Below are 22,142 nucleotides of genomic sequence, written 5' to 3' on the forward strand. Positions count from 1 at the left end.
CTGTCAGCTGGCAGCAGTGATATCAATTCTTACAGGTTGCCTGCGACCCTTTGAAAGATGCGGAAGGAGAGAGGAAACATTGTTGGGCATAGAGGTGAAGGGGAGAGAGAAGGAACGATGCTGCATTGGGGGGTAGGAGAGGGAAAAGTGTTGGGAATGGGGGTGGAGGGGAGGGAGAGAAAAAGAGATGCACGGTGTGGGTAGAAGAGAGGGATAATTGTTGGACATGGGAGTGGATGAATAAGTGTTGGACCTGAGGGGGGAAAGAGGGAGAGATGCTGCAAGTGAGGGGGGAGAGGGACAATTGTTAGATGTAGGATAGGCTAGGGTGTGGTGGGGAGGGAAGGAGAGGTGTTGAACAGGAGAGGTGAAGGACAAGAGAGGAAGAAATGTTGGACCTGGGAGCGAGGGAGATATGCTGCAGGGGGGAGAGAGATGTTAGACTTGGGGTGCAGGAGAGTGTGAGAGAGAGACAGAGACAGAGAGATGGTGGACAATGGGAGAGAGGGAAGAGGAAAAAGAGAGGGAATAATGTTGGACATGAGGATGGAGGAGAAGGAAGGAGAGATGCTGCACAGGAGCGGGGAAAGAAGGAGGGCGATGTTGGATCCAGGGGTAGAAGGGAGTGAGGGAGAGATGCTGGACTATGGGTGGGAGGGAAGACAGAGGGAGAAATGCTGGCTCTGGTTGAGGGTGCAAGAGGAAAGAGAGAAGGGACAGGAAGGTGCTGGGAAGGGCTGGAGGGTGGAGATATGAGAAAAGGAGAGCAGATCCTGGGCTAGAAGGATGGAGGGAGGGAGACACTGAGAATGGTGGAACCATGTGGGAGAGGCCAAGGGTGGTGGCAAAGAAACAAATGAGAGAAGGATAGTGATTACAGGGGGTAGAAATATGGTAATGGGAAGTAGATTGAAGGTGGAAGGGAATGAAAGGCTGGGGAAGGAATGAGATGGAGAATAGGAGAGCTAGTGGGTGAAAGAAGGAGATGGAAATCTGATAGGTATCTGAAAAGTGAAAAGAAGGAAAGGGGTTAGAAAGAGGGTGAAATTTGAGTGGAAAGAGCAAAAGGGAAAAAAAAGGGGGGGGGACAGGAAATGGGACTTGATATACCGCCTTTCTGAGGTTTTTTTTTTTTTTTGCAACTACATTCAAAGCGGTTTACATATATTCAGGTACTTATTTTGTACCAGGGGCAATGGAGGGTTAAGTGACTTGCCCAGAGTCACAAGGAACTGCAGTGGGAATCGAACTCAGTTCCCCAGGATCAAAGTCCACTGCACTAACCACTTAGCTACTCCTAAAGAGTGGAAAGAGCTAAAATTGAAAGATTAATATATCAGAGTTAAATGTAGTGAGGGGATGGAATGAGAGGGGAGAAAAGACAAATGGACAGCAGCTGCTTGAAGGACAATTAGCAAAAAGACAGGAAACTGGAATCAACATGATGGAAAAATAAAATGACCAGTCAACAAAAGGTAGAAAAGGCATTTTATTTTGAATTTATTAACTGAAATATGTTAGCTTGAGAAATGTGCATAGCTGATGTCATTTTATTGCGTTCATTGAAAAAGGAAATACATTTGTTTTTATTTCTCCACTTTTGCAGTACATGCTGAGGTTCCCAGTTCAATTTTGGTCTACATATTTTTATTTCTAATTTGTGATTCCTTGTTTTATATTTGGTGAGGGTCTGTTGGTGTGATTGTAATCTTCTGAAAAGGCTCAGCGTTTTAATAGTGAAACAAATGATCTATGTACTCATCTCATGTCCAGAGAAGTCTAGTGTCATACACTCATTTTCTTTAAGACTATATATATATATATATATATATATATATATATTTTATTTTTATTTTATTTATTGCATTTGTATCCCATATTCTCCCACCTATTTGCAGGCTCAGTGTGGCTTACATAGATTTGATAACATTGTCATAACAGGATATCGGATACAATTAGTAATGTGTAGCGCTTAGGAAGGGGTGAGGGAAGAGGGAAGGGAGTTGTTAGGGTAATTATAGGAGGTGTGCGCTCATAGTTGAGTGGACTTAGTGAGGTTATAAGTTCTCATTGTAGGCCTTGTTGAAGAGGAATGTTTTCAGAGATTTCCGAAAGATATATATATATATATATATATATATATATATATATATAAATCCCACCTCGAACGTTCTGAAGCTCACTCCAAGGCACTGAAGCACTGAACTCCTGTAGTCTTCGTAGGCTAGCCTATCAGGAGGACCAGTCACCCTCACTCATAGACCCGCCCTCAGCCACGCCCCATCTGTACATAAAACGCTACCTCAACGTTCTGAAGACAAAACCTGCTGAAGCCATTTGCACACTCCCTCAAGGGTTCGTTAGTTCATGGTGGTGAAGCCATGAAACTCACCATCTCTGTGTTCCCCGCCCTCGCGTCAAATGTCATGACGTCGAGGGCACAACACAGACAGCCATCAACACACCAGCCCCCACCCACACACAAGTCACTCCCTCCATCCCTCCCACTTGAAGCCTGTCACGCCCCTAACAAGCACTTGCACACTCCTCCCTCCCTACGAATCGAACCCCCTCCCTTTGCGTTACTGCCTGCCCCCCCCCCTCGCACGACCCTCTCAAGACCACCTTTACCTCCGCAAAACCTGGCCCGGTCTCTGCGTCCCTCTGCTGACGGCAGTGAAGTTCTTTTCAGGGCTGCAGGGCATGCCTTGATGAAGGAGTATCTGACGTCTCTGTGCGTGCGTCTGACATCAGACGCACGCACAGACACGTCAACAGATGCGCCTTCAACAAGGAATGCCCCGCAGCCCTGAAAATAACTTCACCTTCGTCAGTACACGTACGCAGAGGCTTCGGACCAGGTTTTCCGCAGGTAAAGGTGGTCTCCACAGGGTCACGCCAAGGGAGGGGGTTCTAATCCGACGGAGCGGGGAGTCTAAAACTCGGTGGGAGGGCCGTGAAGGGGGCGTACTATTGCGACGGAGGGGGTCTGGAACTCGGGAGGGACTAGGGAGGGACACACGGAGACACGAAGGGACAGAGGGGAGCTTTGCTAGCACCCGTTTCATTGCGATTTGAAATGGGCCTTCGTTACTAGTATATATATATATATACACACACACATACATGCATACAGTGCACTCCATTTAAGTGCACGTCAGATAAGCGCATGCTCTGTTTAACTGCATGCTGTACTTTGGTCCCGTTTTTGGCACCATCAGTTTCTATGGGGACAAACTTCGGTTTAGCGCACCACTGATAAGTGCAAGATTCGCTTATATGCATGCTTTAAGACCACTCCTCTGCAGGAAAGACTCCACGTAAGCGCACGCACAGAATATGGAAGCCAATTGGCACGTGAGAAAGGGGTGATAAATTTGAAATCTCATTGGTTAACTGCCACAGGCAAAATAAGCGAAAGAAAGTTGTTAGAGTGTACACTGGAGTCGTCATCGCGCAACTGTAAGACTTTAACACTGGCTGAACGAATAGAAGTTCTTAAAAAATTAGAAAACAAACAAAGTCAAGCATCTATTGCTAAAGAATATGGAGTCAATTTCAGTCAAATTTCACGTATCTTGAAGTAGAAAGATCAGCTTCAGGAAGACTGGCAAAACAATACAAATCCACACCGGAAACGTAAATAGGCGGGAAAAGCTGAGGATGTAGAAGATGCTCTTCTTCGATGGTTTTCTCAAGTCAGGAGCAGACAGTTTCCTGTCAGTGGTCCACTGCTTATGGAGAAAGCTTATCAGCTAGCTGAAAGTCTTGGACTAACTGAATTCAAAGCCACTGTTGAATGGTTGGAAAGATGGAAGGAGAGGAACAACATAAAATTCAAGAAACAGCAAGGTGAAAATCAAGACGCTGATGACTTTGGTGCTGAAAATTGGGTTGTTTCAGTTCTTCCTACCATCTTGAATGAGTTTGCACCTCGTGACATTTTCAGTGCTGACGAAAACGGTCTCTACTGGCGAATGATTCCTGATGGAACACTTGCATTCAAACAAGCCGAAACTACAGGAAGTAAAACGATCCTCCTTTGCTGCAATATGGATGGGAGTGAAAAGTTGGAACCACTCGTCATTGGAAAGAGCAAACAGCTCCGTTGCTTCAAGAATGTTAAGCGACTTCCTGTGTCATACGAGGCTAATTCAAATTCATGGATGACTGGGGAAATTTGGAAGCGGTGGCTAAAGAAGTTAGACACTAGAATGCGGGCACCAAAGCATCAGATTTTTTTGCTCTGTGATAATTGTGCTGCACACAGTGATGATGTCAGGCTGTCTAACGTCAAGGTGGTCTTCCTGCCACCAAACACCACCTCTCTGATCCAACCTATGGATCAGAGCATAATAGCCAATTTCAAACAACATTATCGGGCTCTTGTGCTATGTCGTCTGATGAGCGTGATGAATGACCAGACTGGCAAGAATAAACGTGCTGTTGAACTGGCTCATAATCTATCACTGTTGGATTCCCTACATATGCAGAAAGAAGCCTGGAATCATGTTACACAGCCATTGTGAACTGCTACAAGCGGGCAAGCTTTGTTAAAGATGTGGAGAGGGACGAAACAGATGCAGCTGTTGCAAACACATCAGATGAACAGGCTATTGACATCCCAGCCGGTATTACTGAAGAGGAGTTTGTTCACTACGTAGCTGTTGATTACGATCTACAAACAGCTGACGACAGCACTGATGTCGAGTTATGCGCCTACACGCAGGCAACGGCTGATGTTGAAACAGATGATGAAATGAGCAGCGAAGCAAATGCTGACGAAATTTAACAACCTCCTGTCACTTTTGCAAGAGCGCTGGAGAGTCTCAACACCGTGCAGGCCTATCTGGAGGCTACTGGATGTCAGTGCTATGACAGTTTTTACCGTCTGGCAGACGTAGTCTATAGAACTCACAGACACAATAGTGTACAGAGGACTATGACTGATTACTTCAAGTAAGCCTAACGTCAGTTAACGGAGACTGTATAACGTCAGTTAACGGAGACTGTATACAGTACATATAATAAACAGTACTGTACATATGTTTATCAGATGTCAAGCTTCTTTGGGTCACAACGGTTAAGTGCACACTTCGGTTAACTGCATGTATTTCTTTGGTCCCAGACCCTTGCACTTAAGCGGATTGCACTGTATATATAGATATATATTTATTGACCCTCAGAATGGCAAAATGGCATATCTCATATAGAAATCCAATGCTCATTAAATGCCTCCTGATTTGAGAAAACCACCGAAGAAGAGCATCTTCTACCTCCTCACCTTTTCCTGCCCTTTTTTGTTTCCGGTGTGGATTTGTATTGTTTTGCCAGTCTTCCAGAAGCTGGTCTTTCTGCTTCAAGATACGTGAAATTTGACTGGGATTGACACCATATTCTTTAGCAATAGATGCTTGACTTTGTTTGTTTTCTAATTTTTTAAGAACTTCTATTCGTTCAGCCAGTGTTAAAGTCTTAGAGTTGCGCGACGATGACAACTCCAGTGTACACTCTAACAACTTTCTTTCGCTTATTCTGCCTGTGGCAGTTAAAGGGGCAGTAAATTTGAAATCTCGTGGGTTGTCAGGCGCCAATCGGCTTCCATATTCCATGCGAGTGCTTATGCGGAGTCTTTCCTGCAGAGGAGCGGTCTTAAACCATGCATATAAGCAAATCTTGCACTTATCAGTGGTGCACTAAACCGAAGTTTGTCCCCATAGAAATTTATGGCGCCAAAAACGGGACCAAAGTACGACATGCAGTTAAACAGAATATGCGCTTATCCGATGTGCACTTAAATGGAGTGCACTGTATATCTATCTATCTATCTATCTATCTATCTATCTATCTATCTATCTATCTATCTATCTATCTATCTATCTATATTGTTTTAAACAAAATGAGTGTATGACAATATACTGGAGTTCTCTGGATATGAGATGAGTATATAGATCATTTGCTGCTGGGATTTGTTGTTTCTTGGTGTGATTATAATGGCAGGTGAGGAGGGGGGGGGGCTTCTTTATTTTCAGCCCTGGGCCCTAGAATGTCTAACATCAATCTTGACCCTTGTGGTAGTTGGTGGGGATCCCCAGGCCCCATCAGCTGAGGACCTCCTCTGAAGGCAGCCAAAACTCCCTTCTACTAAGCTTGGCAGACGGCGGCAACATCCATGAACCATCGATAACTAAGCATGTGTGGGGTGCCAGCATCGGTAGCTCAAGGAGTTGCTGCTGCTACCTGCCAAGCTTGATAAAGGGAATTCTGGCTGTCTTCGGAGGAAGTCTTTAGCTGACAGAGCTTGGAGATACTCATGAGCTAAGGCATATTTTGAGTTGGGAGGTACTGGGGGAGGAAGGGGCAGGGCAGAGAGAAAATTTTGTGCCCACCCACTTTGGGCTCAGGCTCACCCAAAATTGGCTGTCTGGCTAGGTCACTGATGCTTGCTTAGTACTTCAAATAATTCCCATATGCTGAAGCTGTACACCTGAGTATTTGCAGTATATGCTTGTGAGAGTTGCATGCATAATTTGTTTTTTTCTTACATTTGTACCCCGCGCTTTCCCACTCATAGCAGGTTCAATGCGGCTTACATATTATATACAGATACTATAATGAGAAATTAACAGTAGGAAAGGAAATTTCCGACGGTCAGACAGCTTGGTATATGTTCTTTTCTTCTTTTTGTTTTTTCATCCTCTTTACTCTTTTCTTTATCTTTTGGACACACATCTGCATCATACTGGATTTGGCTTTTTCCTGGTAGTGTATTATCCACAGGAGACTAAAGCAGTTGCATCCTGCTTATTTTGTTCCCTAAAAGTCAGACAAAGACCAGCACAGAATGTGTTCTTCAGAGAGGATGTCATCCCTGTGTTTGTTCTCTGTTGTTGCAGAGGTACTTTTTATCAGGGATATTACTGTACCAAATGTGGTGTTGGTGCTCACAAAGAATGCCTGGAGATTATCCCACCATGCAAGACAGGTGAGACCTGCAGTTTGGATTTATTTTTAAGCCATCGTTCCTGGGTTTGTTACTTCACATGAGCAATGTCTGATGTATCTGTCCTTGTAAAAGTACTTCTTGTGAACAGATTTGGCAGGGTAAGTGGGGAAGAAGGGTTTGATGAATGATGCATCACCTGTTATGTACATAGTATTAGGATACAAGATTTTGGATATAAAAAATCTTGTCTCCTAAGTGGCTGCAGCATATTTCACTTACCTGTAATAATAAAAGATATATTGCTTCAGTTTGGATCTAACATTTCTAATATTATTCTCTGTCATACTTCACCAAGCAGTCAGGGCATGTATTCACCCTGCCATCAGTCCTCCCTTATTGAATGCACAGACATCTGCACTGCAGTAATAAAGAAATAATAATAAGGATAAAATAGTATCAGGGGGATGGAAAAGGAGGGGGTGTAACAGGATAGAAATACCTGCTAACCTATGTTACAGACAGACAGTGTAGCTTTGAATCCAGGCAAGATTTTCATTCCTGTGCCTGTAAGCTAGTTGAGATTTCGATTGTATGGATGCATTGAAACATGGGCTGAAAACAGGCCTTGCCACAAAGAAAAGTGAATGTGTAGATCTTGTTGCTAGAATAACCTGTTGGATGGTTTCCACTTGACAGTTAAAATTCTAAGAGTTGGGTAATTGCTCACCCAACTGGGGTTCCGCTTGGGCCACAAGTAATTTGGGATGCTGGGTGGCCCATTTGGACCACAAGAGATGTTTTGGGATTGGCGGTCCCACTTAGGCCACCAGGAACATGGATGTCAGAAGTGTCTAGGGGGAAGGATTGGGGAGTCGGGTTTGTGCTAGTATTAACTGGAGGTTTTGAGCAAGACTTCCAGTTGACACTGGCGTAGACCTGTGTTTGCAAGAGTCCAGTGCACTCTGCTCTGTTAGCACACATTTTTTGCACTATGTCTATTTGCATACTATTTGGTTACTGCATTTGGGGGACTAGATTTTTGTGTTAGGAAACCATGCACTAAGTGCATGTCTCTAATGCAAGCTTACTGCATCAACCCGGGTGACAGACCCTGTCCTCTGTTGATAAAATCAGTCTTTTATTTTTGGCTTTGGAGAGGGCTGAACTAAAACTGTGATTTTGTTACTGTTTTCTGCTACTGCTCCCACAAAGCTATCTTTTTTGTCAGCATTTGAAACTACCAAAAAAACAACAACTATTCTTTGAGCCATTCTGCTCTTTCACCCATCTCCATCTCCCGCAGAAAGTCTGTATGAGGAGCCTTTCAGAAACTAAAGGCTTCTGCTTTTTTTAAAATTTAAGCAAATCAAATCTTTCATATTTGTAATTTTTTTTCTTTCCTTCATTTTTTAGGTTCTCCAGATGACATGGTAAGTTGACTTGGAAATCAATGCATTCATGAATTGTGTCCATCCACAGACAGTTGTCCAAGTGTAATTGTAAAATTTGGAACCTCGAGTACTGTTATATTTATATTTGTGCATAAAGGTAGTTTACTTAGATATGGGCATGTGAGAGAAGAGGCTGACTTTCAGCCTCAAGCTGTAGGAAAAACACCCCTGAACCTCTGAGCTGAACACTAGCTGGTTAAAATTCACAGCAGGGGTGTACAGCAGCCAGAGAGATGGATGCTCACAGGGTAAACAGTAATTGTGGAACAATTACATGTAATTGAAATGTTTTCTTGTTGGATTTTACAGCCTCATTCCCCCTTTCTCTTCCAGGATTTCGTAAACATAGGAACTGGTATGTTCTGGTTCTTTCCATTATTGTATGAAAGAGCTGAGATCTGTGTTTGTGACTTGCTTGTAAACTGATTTATGTAGGGTTTTATTTTGGGGTCTCTCGGAAGACTGAGGTACCTAGAATAATAAAGTTCTTCAGACCTGAGGTGTGTCCTAGGCCCAGATTACATTGTGCCTCACTTGGGAAGATGGAGATGGGGGATAAGGATTAACATTCACACTTCATATGCTACAGCCTGAGTACAGAGCTTATAAACACTGGAAAGAGAAAATCCACAAATATTTTACAAAAGAATCTGGAGGATACACAGCTCTACTAATACTTATCATGTCTATAGTACTACCAAACCTGCACAGCACTGTACATATAAGCATAAGAGACTGCTCCTTGTAGTCAAGAGTGACACACAGGAAATAAAGGTCTCTTGTCTCTTCTGTCTTCATGCCCTTCTGCTCTCCCTGCTCACCTTTTTTTACTTTTTCTTTCTTTCACCTTCACCCCCCCCCCCCCCACCCCCCCCCCCCCCCCCCCCCCCCGCTCCTGACTCTCTCATGTATAACCTCCTCGTTCCCTACCTGGTACTAACTCTCTCTCTTCTTAGCAGAGGTGTATGGCCTAGCTATGGACAATGACTTAGCCTTCCTTCCAATGCACATAGGGGTTCTTTTACTAAGGTGCGCTGAAAAATGGCCTTTGCTAGTGTAGACACGGGTATTGGATTTGCGCAGGTCCATTTTTCAGCTCATCTGCAAAAAAAGACCTTTTTTTTTCCTTTGGCCAAAAATGGACGCGTGACAAAATGAAAATTAGCACATGTCCATTTTGGGCCTGAAACCTTACCGCCACCCACTGACTTAGAGGTAAGGTCTCACGCGTTAACTGAGCAGTAATCATCAGTGCATGTACAGTGTCAATTACCACCCAGTTAGTGTCGCATGCTGGAAAATTTTCCGGCACATGTAGCGGATGCATGTAAAAAATGAAAATACCACCTGGGCCATGCAGTAGTCGGGCGGTTGTTCAAAATTAATGCACATAGGACATGCATACGCGCCTATACAACTTAGTAAAAAGGCCCCATAGACTTTAAGCGAGAACAGTTTTTTAAAATTTGTTGCATAAAGAGGGACTGGACATCACCTCATTAATTCTGGTGCAGTGGCTTATTTATGTGCAGCCGAAATTCATGCACAGTATAGCAAATTTGAACAGTCAGGATGAAAGAGTGACCATTCCAAACCAATATGTGGATCCCTGGGGTCAAGCACTAAGGGGTCCAAAACAGACATCCTCAAAACCTTTTTTCATTCTCTTAATTATAACTTGAGGGCATACACTGCAGATAAACAGTGCTTTGCATTTCCCTTTCTTTGGCAGGTCCTAAAATGGTGGCAGTACAGAATTACCATGGTAATCCAGCCCCTCCAGGGAAGCCTGTACTAACATTTCAGACAGGAGATGTGATAGAGCTACTAAGAGGGGACCCAGACTCTCAGTGGTGGGAGGTGAGTGGAATGTGATACTGTGCAATGTGTGTCCAATTTTCATATCCCCCATTCTGTGAGTCATGTTTATGGTGTACATCTCTCCTTTTCCTTTTGTAATACCCCATGTTTTAAAAGAAGAAAGACATTTTTATGAAGTTTCCACCTCCTCATGACAATATAAGAAACCCATGCAGAGTCAGACCGAGGTCCATCGAGCAGCATTCTTTCTCCAACAGTGCCCTGTTCAAGTTGCAAGTACTCAGCAGATTCAAAAAGTAAATCTATTTCCCATACTTAATTTCCAGGGATGAACAATTTGGGCTAGATTCTAAATATGGTGCCCCAAAAAATCGGCACCGGAGAAAGCGCTATTCTATAAGCCACGCTTAAAGTTAGACGCAGTTTATAGAATAGTGCTTATCTTTAGGTGCGGACATTCGCACCAACTGAAGTGTGGTGCAGATGTACGCACCTACATTAGGTGCCTATCCCTGTTATTCAATGTATGTTAATTTTAGGAATGTCCCCGTTCCACCATTTTCAAATCACACATAAAATTTAGGCAGATCCCATTCCTAAATTAATGTATATAAAGTTCAATTAAATTTAATTAGTGCCAATAATTGTTTAAAAAGTCAATTTCTGATGCTAATTAGCTTGTTTAATTAAATTGTGCACACAATTTTTGGCGACTTTTTTAGAATTAGGGTGTTTCCCAAGTCTACCTGGCTAATAATTTTTATGGACTTTTGTTGCATAAAGAGGGACTGGACATCACCTCATTAATTCTGGTGCAGTGGCTTATTTATGTGCAGCCGAAATTCATGCACAGTATAGCAAATTTGAACAGTCAGGATGAAAGAGTGACCATTCCAAACCAAAAATCAGAGAGAGGGTTCAAAGCACAAAATAAAGTCCAACAGCAAAAAAAAGTACCAGGAGCCTTCACAAGCGGGGATAAAACCTTTAATAAGACATAAGCATCGCCACACTGGGACAGACCAAAGGTCCATCTAGCCCAGCACCCTGTCTCCGACAGTGGCCCATCCAGATCACAATCACTCGACAAGATCCACGGAGCAAAGCATTTTGTACTGCTTGTCCCAGGAATAGTGGATTTTGACACGGGCCATGTTTCGGCTGTGTCAGGGCTCTGTATTAAAACATAAATATAATAATAAATCATGTATATAAACCAATTAAAATTGCTGAAGTGACGTTTAAATCCATATATTAAACGGTGAGTCCTTTTGCCGCCTTATCTATGTTTTGCTGCCTTTTAATATATGGATTTAAACATCACTTCAGCAATATCACTATTGACATAATATAATCATTGTCCTATTTGTTGTTATAACATTCTCTAATTTGGATATGTTTTATCACTCCTCAATTTCACTCTTACACTGGTGACACTATGGTTTTTGTACATCTCAGAATGCATGTTCACATTTGTGTATTGGTTCCCTTATAAGTTTGTTAATGTCTGTTTTTTTTATTTTAATTGGGTTATAATATATGATTTATTATTATATTTATGTTTTAATACAGACCCCTGACACGGGCGCTTTGCACCGAAACACGGCCCATGTCAGGTCAATGACATATGATGTACAATTAAAGTTTTTTGCCCCGCTTGTGAAGGCTTCTGGTACTTTTTTTGCTGTTTGGGGTGCCTCCGGGACCAGGTTCTGGGTTAGGGGATGGCTGGTTATCAGACATATTTAGCAGCACTAACCGGTTAAATGCCACTGAATATCGGCTGCCAGCTCGCTCAGCAGGGTTTAACCAGACAGGAGCTTCTCCTGCCCAGTTAAACTCGTTTGAATATGTGGCCCTATATAAACAGGTTCCTGTACACCTAGTGGAGTTGGTTTGGGTTTTTTAATCACCTTATTATTCACAGTGAACTGGTACATTACAGCTCATGTTTCCTATGCTCATCTGCCAATTGCACATAATAGTGCTATCTCAGTAGTTGCCCCAAAATGGTGGAATGCTCTGTGGATGCAGGGAAACTATTTGGATTTTAGATTAAAAGCATTAAAAGCATTATTGTTTGTTGAGGCTTTTGGTGATTGAGATTTGTGCACCTTTTAGCTGTTATTTCCTTAGTGTAGTTTGAGGATTGATATATTTGACTGTGTATGTTTTATTTTATATTGTTTTATGACTTATATGTGATATCGTACTCTTGCAAGTCAAGCCTAGCATGATATATATATAAATAAATGAAATTAAAAAGATTCCACAGCTGCTGCTAAGAAAAAGTTTTCTATAATTTGTTTTCAAATTTATGTGGAAGTTTTTGGGCATTAAAAAAAAAATCTTTTGCTAGGTGTCGTCTCTGGTGGCTTTGGTTTGTTCTCCCATGGTTTTGAGGGAGTTTGGAACATGCAACCTTGGTTTGGTATCTCCTCCCTGAGTTTGTGCTGATTCTCTCATGCATTACCAATATGTATGCTGTGATTGAGCCAGAGTCTGTGTCCTCTTTTGACCTCTCAGATTAATGTCCACTTTTCTTGGTTTGCAGGGAAGGTTACTACCATCAAGAAAGTCTGGCTATTTTCCAAGTTCTTCAGTTAAACCATGTCCTGTTGACAGCAGGGTAAGGAGAGGCATCACAAAGATTTGCTGCTGATTTTGTCTGTGGTAACTCTTCACCTGCCATTTGCAGCTCTGTTTAGTTGTTGTGCTGGAATCCACCTCCATCTTTACACTGTGCACTAGATTCAAGGCAATTTAGTTGTATGACAGTAAAATAGAATTACAATGGGACAGCTAAAAATGGACACTGCCTGGTGGATAGCTCATGGAAAGGTTTTTTGGTGTTACTTTGTCTCTGTGGAAATTAAAAAAAAAAACTGGAACCTTTATTTTATTTTATTATTTATTTAGGGGCCCATCTACAATAAAAAATGTAAAGTTTTGGTTGTTCTTATTGTAAACCTCTAAAAGAGAAAGAGAGAGACTAATGGGCTCGCTTCCTACCTGCTGGGAGACTGAGAAAATACTGAGGCTAAGATCACATGGCCAGGGCTCCTATTGGCTCTCTAGAGTCAGAGTTTTTCTCAGTCTCCACCTGCTGGTAGGCGAGCACAACCCATCAGTCCAATCCTGGTCCGGTCCGGAGGGACGCTAAGGAAAATAGAATTACAATGGGACAGCTAAAAATGGACACAGCCTGGTGGATAGCTCATGGAAAGTTTTTTTGGTGTTACTTTGTCTCTGTGGAAATTAAAAAAAAAAACTGGAACCTTTATTTTATTTTATTATTTATTTAGGGGCCCATCTACAATAAAAAGTGTAAAGTTTTGGGCTTAACATAGGATTTTAGTAAATGTAAATGATGGCAGATAAAGACCTGAACAGTCCATCCAGTCTGCCTAACACGTGGCTAGCCCCAAATTAAAACTGCTTCAAGAAAGGGCATTTCCACTATTTTTATTGCAGTAAATGGTCCTATGTTAACTCTGTATTAGCTAGTTAGCATGCAGTAAATGTAATGTGCTAGCTGGCTAATGCTTCCATGCCCATGCTCTGCCCATGTCTCTTCCCCTGACAGAAGAATTCAGTAACACGTGATTTGGCTTAGGAAAACAGGCCAACCCCCTTAAATTAGTCTTACAGTAAAGGGTAAATAGCAGTCATATCTTTCTCCAGTTTAATTTATCTAGTTAAGAGCTGAATATTGGCACTTATCTGGTTAAGTGCCGCCATCCATTCAAGCCTGGATGTTTAATGCTGGTCCTCAGACATGTCCTGGCATTGAATATCCATGCAAATTTTGGCAGCAGTGGTCAGGGTTTTAAAAAACGCTGACCTGACCGTTGCTGGAATTTTCAGCTTGTAACTTTCCTTTCTGTAAAGTTTGTAGTTACAGAATTAATTGTCATTGATTATATTCAATATTTTTGGGTGGGCCATGGGTCAGCTTGCATTATCCATTGCTTGTTCATCAGGGAACATAGTAGTGGGGTGGCATTGCCTCTCTTGTTATAACTTATCTGTGATACTTCCAAGTCTTTTTAGTAGTTTGGCAGGGAGACCCAGATACAGACTGTTACAGTAGTTAATTGATTGCGTGACTGTTCTGAACAGGTTATGTGGTAGATATGGACGTAGCATTGGATTTGTACTCCTGTAGGGTGAAAATAAGTAATTTCCCCTAGACTGAGCGGAAACCTTGTAATAAGTTTTATCAGGAAATAATTATTGCCCTAATTACTTATTTTCACCCTACACTCCAGTTGTGGAATCCAACCTGCTTGGAATATATAAATAGAAGGAAAAGGATAGCTAGATAACTAGTTATATGTAAAAAAACAAACAAAAAAAACCCCTAAAATCTAAAAAACCTAAATAATTTATTTAAGCCAGCCTGATGACTTAGTGGAAGTGATGTGCACCACTATGCCGAGAGTCCAGGGTTTGATTTCCAGTTCAGATCTGCCACTCTTCAGACCAGCTGGGGATGCCATGGAAGGATTCACAGTTATTGCATAATAGTGACACCCTGAAGCCTGATTTGGAATGGACTTGGACTAAGTCACAGAAGGCACTATGCTTAGTGGCCTTTGGCCAAGAACTATCATAGTGTCTGGTCTGGTCTGGATGGGAGAATTTATAAAATGGGGAAGAATACAAAGCAGTTGTAAATAAACTGGAGGACTGAAAGACTATGAGGGAAACTACAGAGTAAAAATAAATAAAAATGACTCTTGCATAATTTAATGTGAAGTAGTGCAAAGTGATGCACTTTGGATGCAGAGATCCAAAGGAGATGTAACAGATTGGAGATGAGAGACTGATAAGCACAACCCAGGAGAGGGACCTTGGGGTGATAGTGTCTTAAGATCTTAAGGTGGCAAAAATAATGTGACAAAGGCAATGGCTGTAGCCAGAAGACTGTGTAGAAAGAGGTATAACCAGCAGAAGAAAAGAGGTGTTGATGCCCCTGTACAGCTCATTGGTGAGGCCCCACTTGGAGTACTGTGTTCAGTTTTGGAGGTTGTATCTTATTTAGGATGTAAAAAGACTTGAAGTAGTCCAAAGAAAAGCGACAAAAATGATATTGGGTTTGGATCAAAAGACATTTGAGAAGAAACTCAAAGAACTGAATATGTAATACCCTAGAGGAAAGGAGGGATAGGGATGATATGATACAGGTATTTAATTATTTGAAAGATATTAATATGAAAATAAATCTTTTCCGGAGAAGGGGATGCAGTACAACTAGAGGACATGAATTGAGGTTGCAGGGAGGTTGACTTAGGAGTAATATCGGTAAGTATTTTTTCACGGAGAAGGCGGTGGATGTCTGGAATGTCCTCCCACTGGAGGTGGTGGAGACAAAAAGTACTACTACTACTACTACTACTATTTAGCATTTCTATAGCACTACAAGGCGTACGCAGCGCTGCACAAACATAGAAGAAAGACAGTCCCTGCTCAAAGAGCTTACAATCTAATAGACAAAAAAAAAAAAATAAAGTAAGCAAATCAAATCAATTAATGTGAACGGGAAGGAAGAGAGGAGGGTAGGTGGAGGTGAGTGGTTACAAGTGGTAACAGTAACAGAATTAGTACCTGGCAGAAAACCAAATAGTGGTTACTGACTTTTGGAATTGGACCAACGCTTTTTCTGTGCAGATATTGCAGTACATGCAATGAATCTGTGAATATATTGTGGAAACCTATCTAGCTTATATTCGAAAGGGAAGGATGCCCATCTTCCGACACAAATCAGGAGATGGGCGTCCTTCTCCCAAGGTCACCTAAATTGGCATAATCGAAAGCCTATTTTTTTTGCGTCCTCAACTGCTTTCCGTCGCAGGGATGACCAAATTTCACGGGGGCGTGTCGGCAGTGTACCGAAGACGGGACAGGGGCGTGGTTAAGAGATGGGCGTCCTCAGCCGATAATGGAAAAAAGAAGGGCATTCCTCACGAGCATTTCGTCGACTTTACTTGATCCCTTTTTTTTCACGACCAAGCCTCAAAAACGTGCCCGAACTGACCAGATGACCACCGGAGGGAATCGGGGATGACCTCCCCTTACTCCCCCAGTGGTCACCAACCGCCTCCCACCCTAAAAAAGAAAAATTAAAAAACATTTTTTTCCAGCCTCTATGCCAGCCTCAAATGTTGTACCCAGCTCCAACACAGCAGTATGCAGGTCCCTGGAGCAGTTTTTAGTGGGTGCAGTGCACTTCAGGCAGGCGGACCCAGGCCCATCCCCCCCCCCACACCTGTTACACTTGTGGTGGTAAATGTGAGCCCTCCAAAACTCACCGTACCCACATGTATGCCCCCCCTTCATCCCTAAGGGCTATGGTAGTGGTGTACAGTTGTGGGGAGTGGGTTTTGGGGGGGGGGTTAGGGGGGCTCAGCACCGAAGGTAAGGGAGCCCGGTTGGTGTCTTGGCATGTGAGGAGGACCAGTACACTTTGAATGCTGGCTCCTCCCACGACCAAATGGCTTGCATTTGGTCATTTCTGAGATGGGCGTCCTCGGTTTCCATTATGGCCAAAAACTGGGGACGACCATCTTTAAGGTCGTCCTAAATGTTGAGATTTGGGCGTCCCCAACCGTATTATCGAAACGAAAGATGGACGTCCATCTTGTTTTGATAATACGGGTTTCCCCGCCCCTTCAATGAACCGCCCTTAGAGATGGTCGTCTCCGTTCGATTATGCCCCTCCACTTGACCCCTGACACAGGTTTTTCCAAAACTTGGCCAGGTTGGGTCCTGTTTCCATTAAAGTTGACATTTGGATAAACTCTTGCAGTGTTTGTCCTTCCTTGGATTGCTGCTGCTGCTGCTGTTTGATTGTCAGAAACACAAATAGTAGCCAAATTCCATGCTCCCAATCCCAGGGCAAGCAGCGGCTTCCCCATGTCTGTCTCAATAGCAGACCATGGACTTTTCCTAAAGGGACTTGTCCAAACCTTTTTTTAAACCCAGATACACTAACTGCTGTTACTACATCCTCCGGCAAAGAGTTCCAGAGCTTAACTATTCGTTGATTGAAAACATATTTCCTCTTATTTGTTTTAAAAGTGTTTCCATGTAACTTCATTGATTGTCCCCTAGTCTTCGTACTTTTGGAACGAGTAAAAAAAATTGATTCATTTCTACTCAATCTACACCACTCAGTATTTTGTAGACCTCAATCATATCTCCTCCTCATCTGTCTCTTTTCCAAGCTGAAGCGCCCTAATCTCTTTAGCCTTTCATCATATGAAAGGAGTTCCATCCCCTTTATCATTTTGGTCGCTGTTCTTTGAACCTTTTCTAATTCCACTATATTCAAAAATTCAGAAATGTGTGGGATAAACACAAAGGATTCGTATATGGAAAGAGAATGGAATCAAAACTTAATAGTGCTTAGACGGTAACTCCAGTAATTTGAAAATAAGGCCAAATCCCTGCAGACTTCCATGGTCTGTGCCCTGATTATGGCTAGATAGATCTAGATGGGCTGGAGTGGGCTTTGACGGCAATTCCAGTAGTTGGGGAGTATGTCCAGTGCTAGGCAGACTTCTGTGGTCTGTGCTCTGAAAATGGCAAGGACAGATCAAGATCAAGAATATATATGTTATATTGTATCATATGCTATGAGTTTATCTTATTGGGCAGACTGGATGGACTCTGCAGGTCTTTATCTGCTGTCATCTACAATATTACTATGAGTAAAAGAGAAATTTCAATTCTGTTGAGTCTTCAGCAGGGTTTTATCTGAGGTGTATCAGCCTGATTAGGTTGTAGCCTAATGAGCAATGTCATTCTTTTTCAGCCCTCAAGCAGACCACCATCAAGAGAGTTCAACTACACTGCATATCCTTGGTGAGTCAGACTAAATCCTGTGGCCTACCAGACCCTGTATTATTTCATCATTCTCTGCTTGATTCTGAAGACATTTGCTTTCAGGCTTTCAGTGGAGGGAATGATTTTATCAGGACTTTTTTGAGGGGGTACTTGGGGGTACTGAGTACCAGCACCTTTTCCTTTGTCTGCTAAAATTGACCCATGGTCCTCATATTTTAATGAAAGAGCTCAGGCTCTACATACAAATTCTGCCTTGTCATAGATTCTGTGACTGTTTGCAGGGGGTCTGGCTATTGTGGGGTGGGTCCCTCAGTGATCATCCCACCCCTGAAGGATGCCCTGGCATTTGAGTACCGGCACCTTTTTCGCTAGAAAAAATGCACTGGATTTTCTAAAAAATAAATTGTCAGGTTGGAAAGCATAGGTCCCAGTTCTGTGGATACTGAGCACCCTCAATATTGAGTATGTTCCTTTATTGTGTCCAAGGAGGTATAATTTGTGCTGTAATTAGCACCCACAATCCTTTTGAAAAGCTGGTGCCTATGTCAGGAATTGCGAGGATAAGAGAGAGGGTGTACTGGACTTCTGTTGTCCATTTTTTTTTTTTATTGGACATTTCTATCCCACTAGTCTAGGAAAACATGCTTCTCTCATCTGTGGACCCTCTTCTGTTCAGCAGCTGGTACAATGAGCTCAGTTAGCCAACACAGCAGGGGTAGGGTGGGTATCTGCCCACTTTTCTTCAGTTCAGGGCAGAGACAGTGCAGGCACTGGGGAATGGAGGGAGGGCTGTGGTCGATCCACTGTTCTTCAGTTCTGGATTGTGGCAAAAGCAGTACAAGTACATGGTGGGCAGGATGACATCAGCACAGCTTCCTTTTCCTCCAGCTTCTGAGGGGTAGGCTGGTTTTCTTCTGTTTTGGATTGGCTGCAGCAATGCAGTCTTTAAAATGAGGTAGAAGGGTTAGCATGTCATGACTGATCCACTAGTTCTGAGGCAGCTGATCTTTTTCCGGCCTTAACAATGGCACAGTCTCCATAGGGGTAGGAGGTCAGCAGAGGATTGGTGTGGCAGTCAGCTACCAGCTGAAGCAGGCTTTCTTGTTTGGCCCATGTGAGGACATACAGTTGCAGGATCAAAGCTGCCTGCTGCCTTTTCTTTTTCTTGTCTCCAGTGAGTCTTTACCATTGCATGCACTACCAAGAATGTTCCAGGGTGGAGGAGAACCAGCACATAATTGCCACTGCTCATTGGGCTTGCAGTACATACTTTTTGAATCGTAGACATGACATATATTGCTAGCACTTTCTTAAAATTGTCCAGTCTGTAGTTTGTCCACTGTTAGATTATTGTAATGGTTTGATAATGGGGATTACTGAAGGCACTACAAGTAGTTCAAAATGCTATAGCCTGAGTGATTAAAGAAGGTTCTCGCTTTGATCATGTTACTCTAATTTTGAAATCACTGCATTGGCTCCCTGTAAGGTTTCGCATTGAATTAAAAACTTTATTGCTAGTTTTTAAAATATTGAATGGTAATATTCCACCAACTCTTAGTGCCACTCTAAGATGTTATCAACCTACTCACTCTCTGAGATCATCTCAGAAACAGCTACTTGATGTGCCTTCATTTCATCAGGTTTATTTGGAAGAATGCAGATCATCTATTTTCTACATCAAAGGTCCGAAATTACAGAATGCTTTGCCCGTTGAACTTTGTTCAATACAAAATATGGACCAGTTTAAAAAAGCATTGAAAACTAATTTATTTCTTCAGGCTTTTGGTTCCTCTGATGTATGATATTATTTTAATACCATGTAAATTTTAATCTGGTATATGTTTTAATTTTAGATTAATACAGTAATTTTTTGTATAGTTTGTTGTGTAAAGAAATAATTTTTATTGTTCTGTCCTTTTATATTTTGTATGTGATTTGTTCCCCGCTTTATTTATAACCCGCTATATCTATAAAATAGATATAGCGGGTTATAAATAAAGTTTTATTATTATTATTACTATATAGTGCTGGCAATATATTTCTTTGAAATATTTCCAGTGATAATGTTTGCTAAAATGTCTTGTAAGGATTTATTCACTGCCCTTAAGTTCAGCTTTATCTGCAGCTTAGTCCATCTGATCCCAGCCTAATGGCGGATTTATGTGTAGGTTTGCAGGAAATATGGAGAGGCCACAGACAGACAATCTTCTGAAGTCACATGCGACAGGGACATTCCTAATCAGGGAGAGACCAGCAGAAGCAGAGCGGTTTGCCATCAGTATTAAGTAAGTGATGCAAATTATTCTTGTGTTTCCACAGTCAACGGGGTTGCTGTTTCATTTTATAGGGTTATGACAATTGGCTTACAATCAGCCTCTTCTACTGGACCAAGGACTAAAATGCTCCTGAATGTTAAAGGGTTAAAATGAGACTTCTGTACTCTGTTTAGGATAGTTTTTAGGAATGTGAGGGTAATTCAGTTTCTGCATAGAGAAGCAGTGGTGAGTGTAAGCACTCGCCTACTGAGACCAGCAACACAATTCACATAAATCAATGAATAACCAGCTGTTTATGACCCATTTTACTGTATGGCCAATAGAGACTAACACTAAGATCATGTCCCAGTGCAATCCAGTTCACGTTCACTGTAAGGTAAGCTGTTTATTGGTAGTGTATCTTAGTGAGGTTTATTCATGAAACCTGGAGGTGCAAATCCCATTGCTGCCACCAAAATCACTACATGCTTGAGCATGGAAATTTGTAGAAAATAAATGCATTCTTCACATTTGCTTTAATGGTTAACAGAATAAATTATTAATTCACAAGACAATGTTTCAGAGCAGCTGGAGTTTAAGCTATGTTACAAATTGGCAAGGAAGGACTTGCCAGGGAGAAAGACATTTGGGTTGATTATCAAAAAGTCTTAAGGTGGCAATTTCTATAAAGTGGTACCTAAATTAAAACCAGACAAACAGACAGACACACTCCCCCACCCCTATTCAATCAGGACAATCCAAAACACTATAAAGACAGAAACACTGTGCAAGGAGAAAAAAAGATACCAGTACCGCAGAGCAAATTGTAAGTGATTTCACAGTGCTAAAGCTCAACTGAATCAATCATAGATCTAAAAAAAGCTGCTTGCTATTTTGCCAGTGTTTTAGTCCATATAATTTTACTTAATTTCAGAATCTTGTTTAGGTGCATTGCTAGGCAGAACATTCATGGCACATCCATGCCCCACCCATAGGTACACTCACTTGTGATTTTCTGAGTGACATATGCCTCAAGTTTATAGAATAGTGCCTAGCACTTGCATGTGTAATTGCCAGTTTATGGTACCAGTCACACACCTAAATGCAGCTATTTTATAAACCTGGTACACAGATTAGCACCCTACATTAGGTGTGCCATATAGAATTACTTTTTAAGCACTTAAACTACTGAATTTAAAAGTTTACTGGCACTGAGTTCCTAAATGTAAGTGATTTAAAGGGAGTGGGACTAGAATGGGGAATTAAATTAGATGTTCCGATGCTTAAGTTAGGTGAGTCCATAGCAGGCCAAAATATATATACACACATACATATACATATATGTGTGTCTGTGTGTGTGTATACATATAGGATCCTAATTTTAGCATCTTAGTAGTCTCTGTTGGGAACTTCAGCCCTCTTTGACATCCTACTGAAAACTTAGACTTCCAGAAGGTCTAGCACTCAACATAAGCGTATCCAACCAATAAAGGATACCATGTTGGGTCAATATATGAATTATTAGTTGGTCTTTATCCAGCAAGCTTAATTCAAATATGGGATTTTATTGGCAGGTTCAATGATGAAGTAAAGCACATAAAAGTGGTAGAGAAGGACAACTGGATTCATATTACTGAAGCCAAAAAATTTGAAAGTCTTTTGGTAGGTTTTTGCTTTTTTGCTTTTATTTAATATAAACCTAAACTCATTTTCATTGTTAATATTGGAAACTGAGCTTGCAGATGTTGTAATAATCTTGCCACTATTAATCTTTGTTAAGTATTTTCTATCAAAATTACCTCCGTTCTGCTCTGAACC

The 22,142-nt window shown here is 41.9% G+C and overlaps 1 protein-coding gene across 2 annotated transcripts in view; it reads left to right on the top strand.

Annotated features, from left to right (window-relative positions):
- Nucleotides 1-22,142, top strand: part of VAV2 (vav guanine nucleotide exchange factor 2) — a 362,905-nt gene that overhangs the window by 331,349 nt on the left and 9,414 nt on the right. For both annotated transcript variants that reach the window (XM_030207689.1, XM_030207690.1), the window contains 8 exons: nucleotides 6,897-6,985; nucleotides 8,360-8,376; nucleotides 8,731-8,752; nucleotides 10,130-10,257; nucleotides 12,773-12,847; nucleotides 18,038-18,087; nucleotides 20,238-20,354; nucleotides 21,899-21,986. In XM_030207689.1, coding sequence (XP_030063549.1) covers nucleotides 6,897-6,985; nucleotides 8,360-8,376; nucleotides 8,731-8,752; nucleotides 10,130-10,257; nucleotides 12,773-12,847; nucleotides 18,038-18,087; nucleotides 20,238-20,354; nucleotides 21,899-21,986 — 586 coding nt within the window. The remainder of the gene's footprint in view (nucleotides 1-6,896; nucleotides 6,986-8,359; nucleotides 8,377-8,730; nucleotides 8,753-10,129; nucleotides 10,258-12,772; nucleotides 12,848-18,037; nucleotides 18,088-20,237; nucleotides 20,355-21,898; nucleotides 21,987-22,142) is intronic.

This window comes from Microcaecilia unicolor, chromosome 6 (assembly GCF_901765095.1).
Source record: "Microcaecilia unicolor chromosome 6, aMicUni1.1, whole genome shotgun sequence".
Taxonomy (NCBI): domain Eukaryota; kingdom Metazoa; phylum Chordata; class Amphibia; order Gymnophiona; family Siphonopidae; genus Microcaecilia; species Microcaecilia unicolor.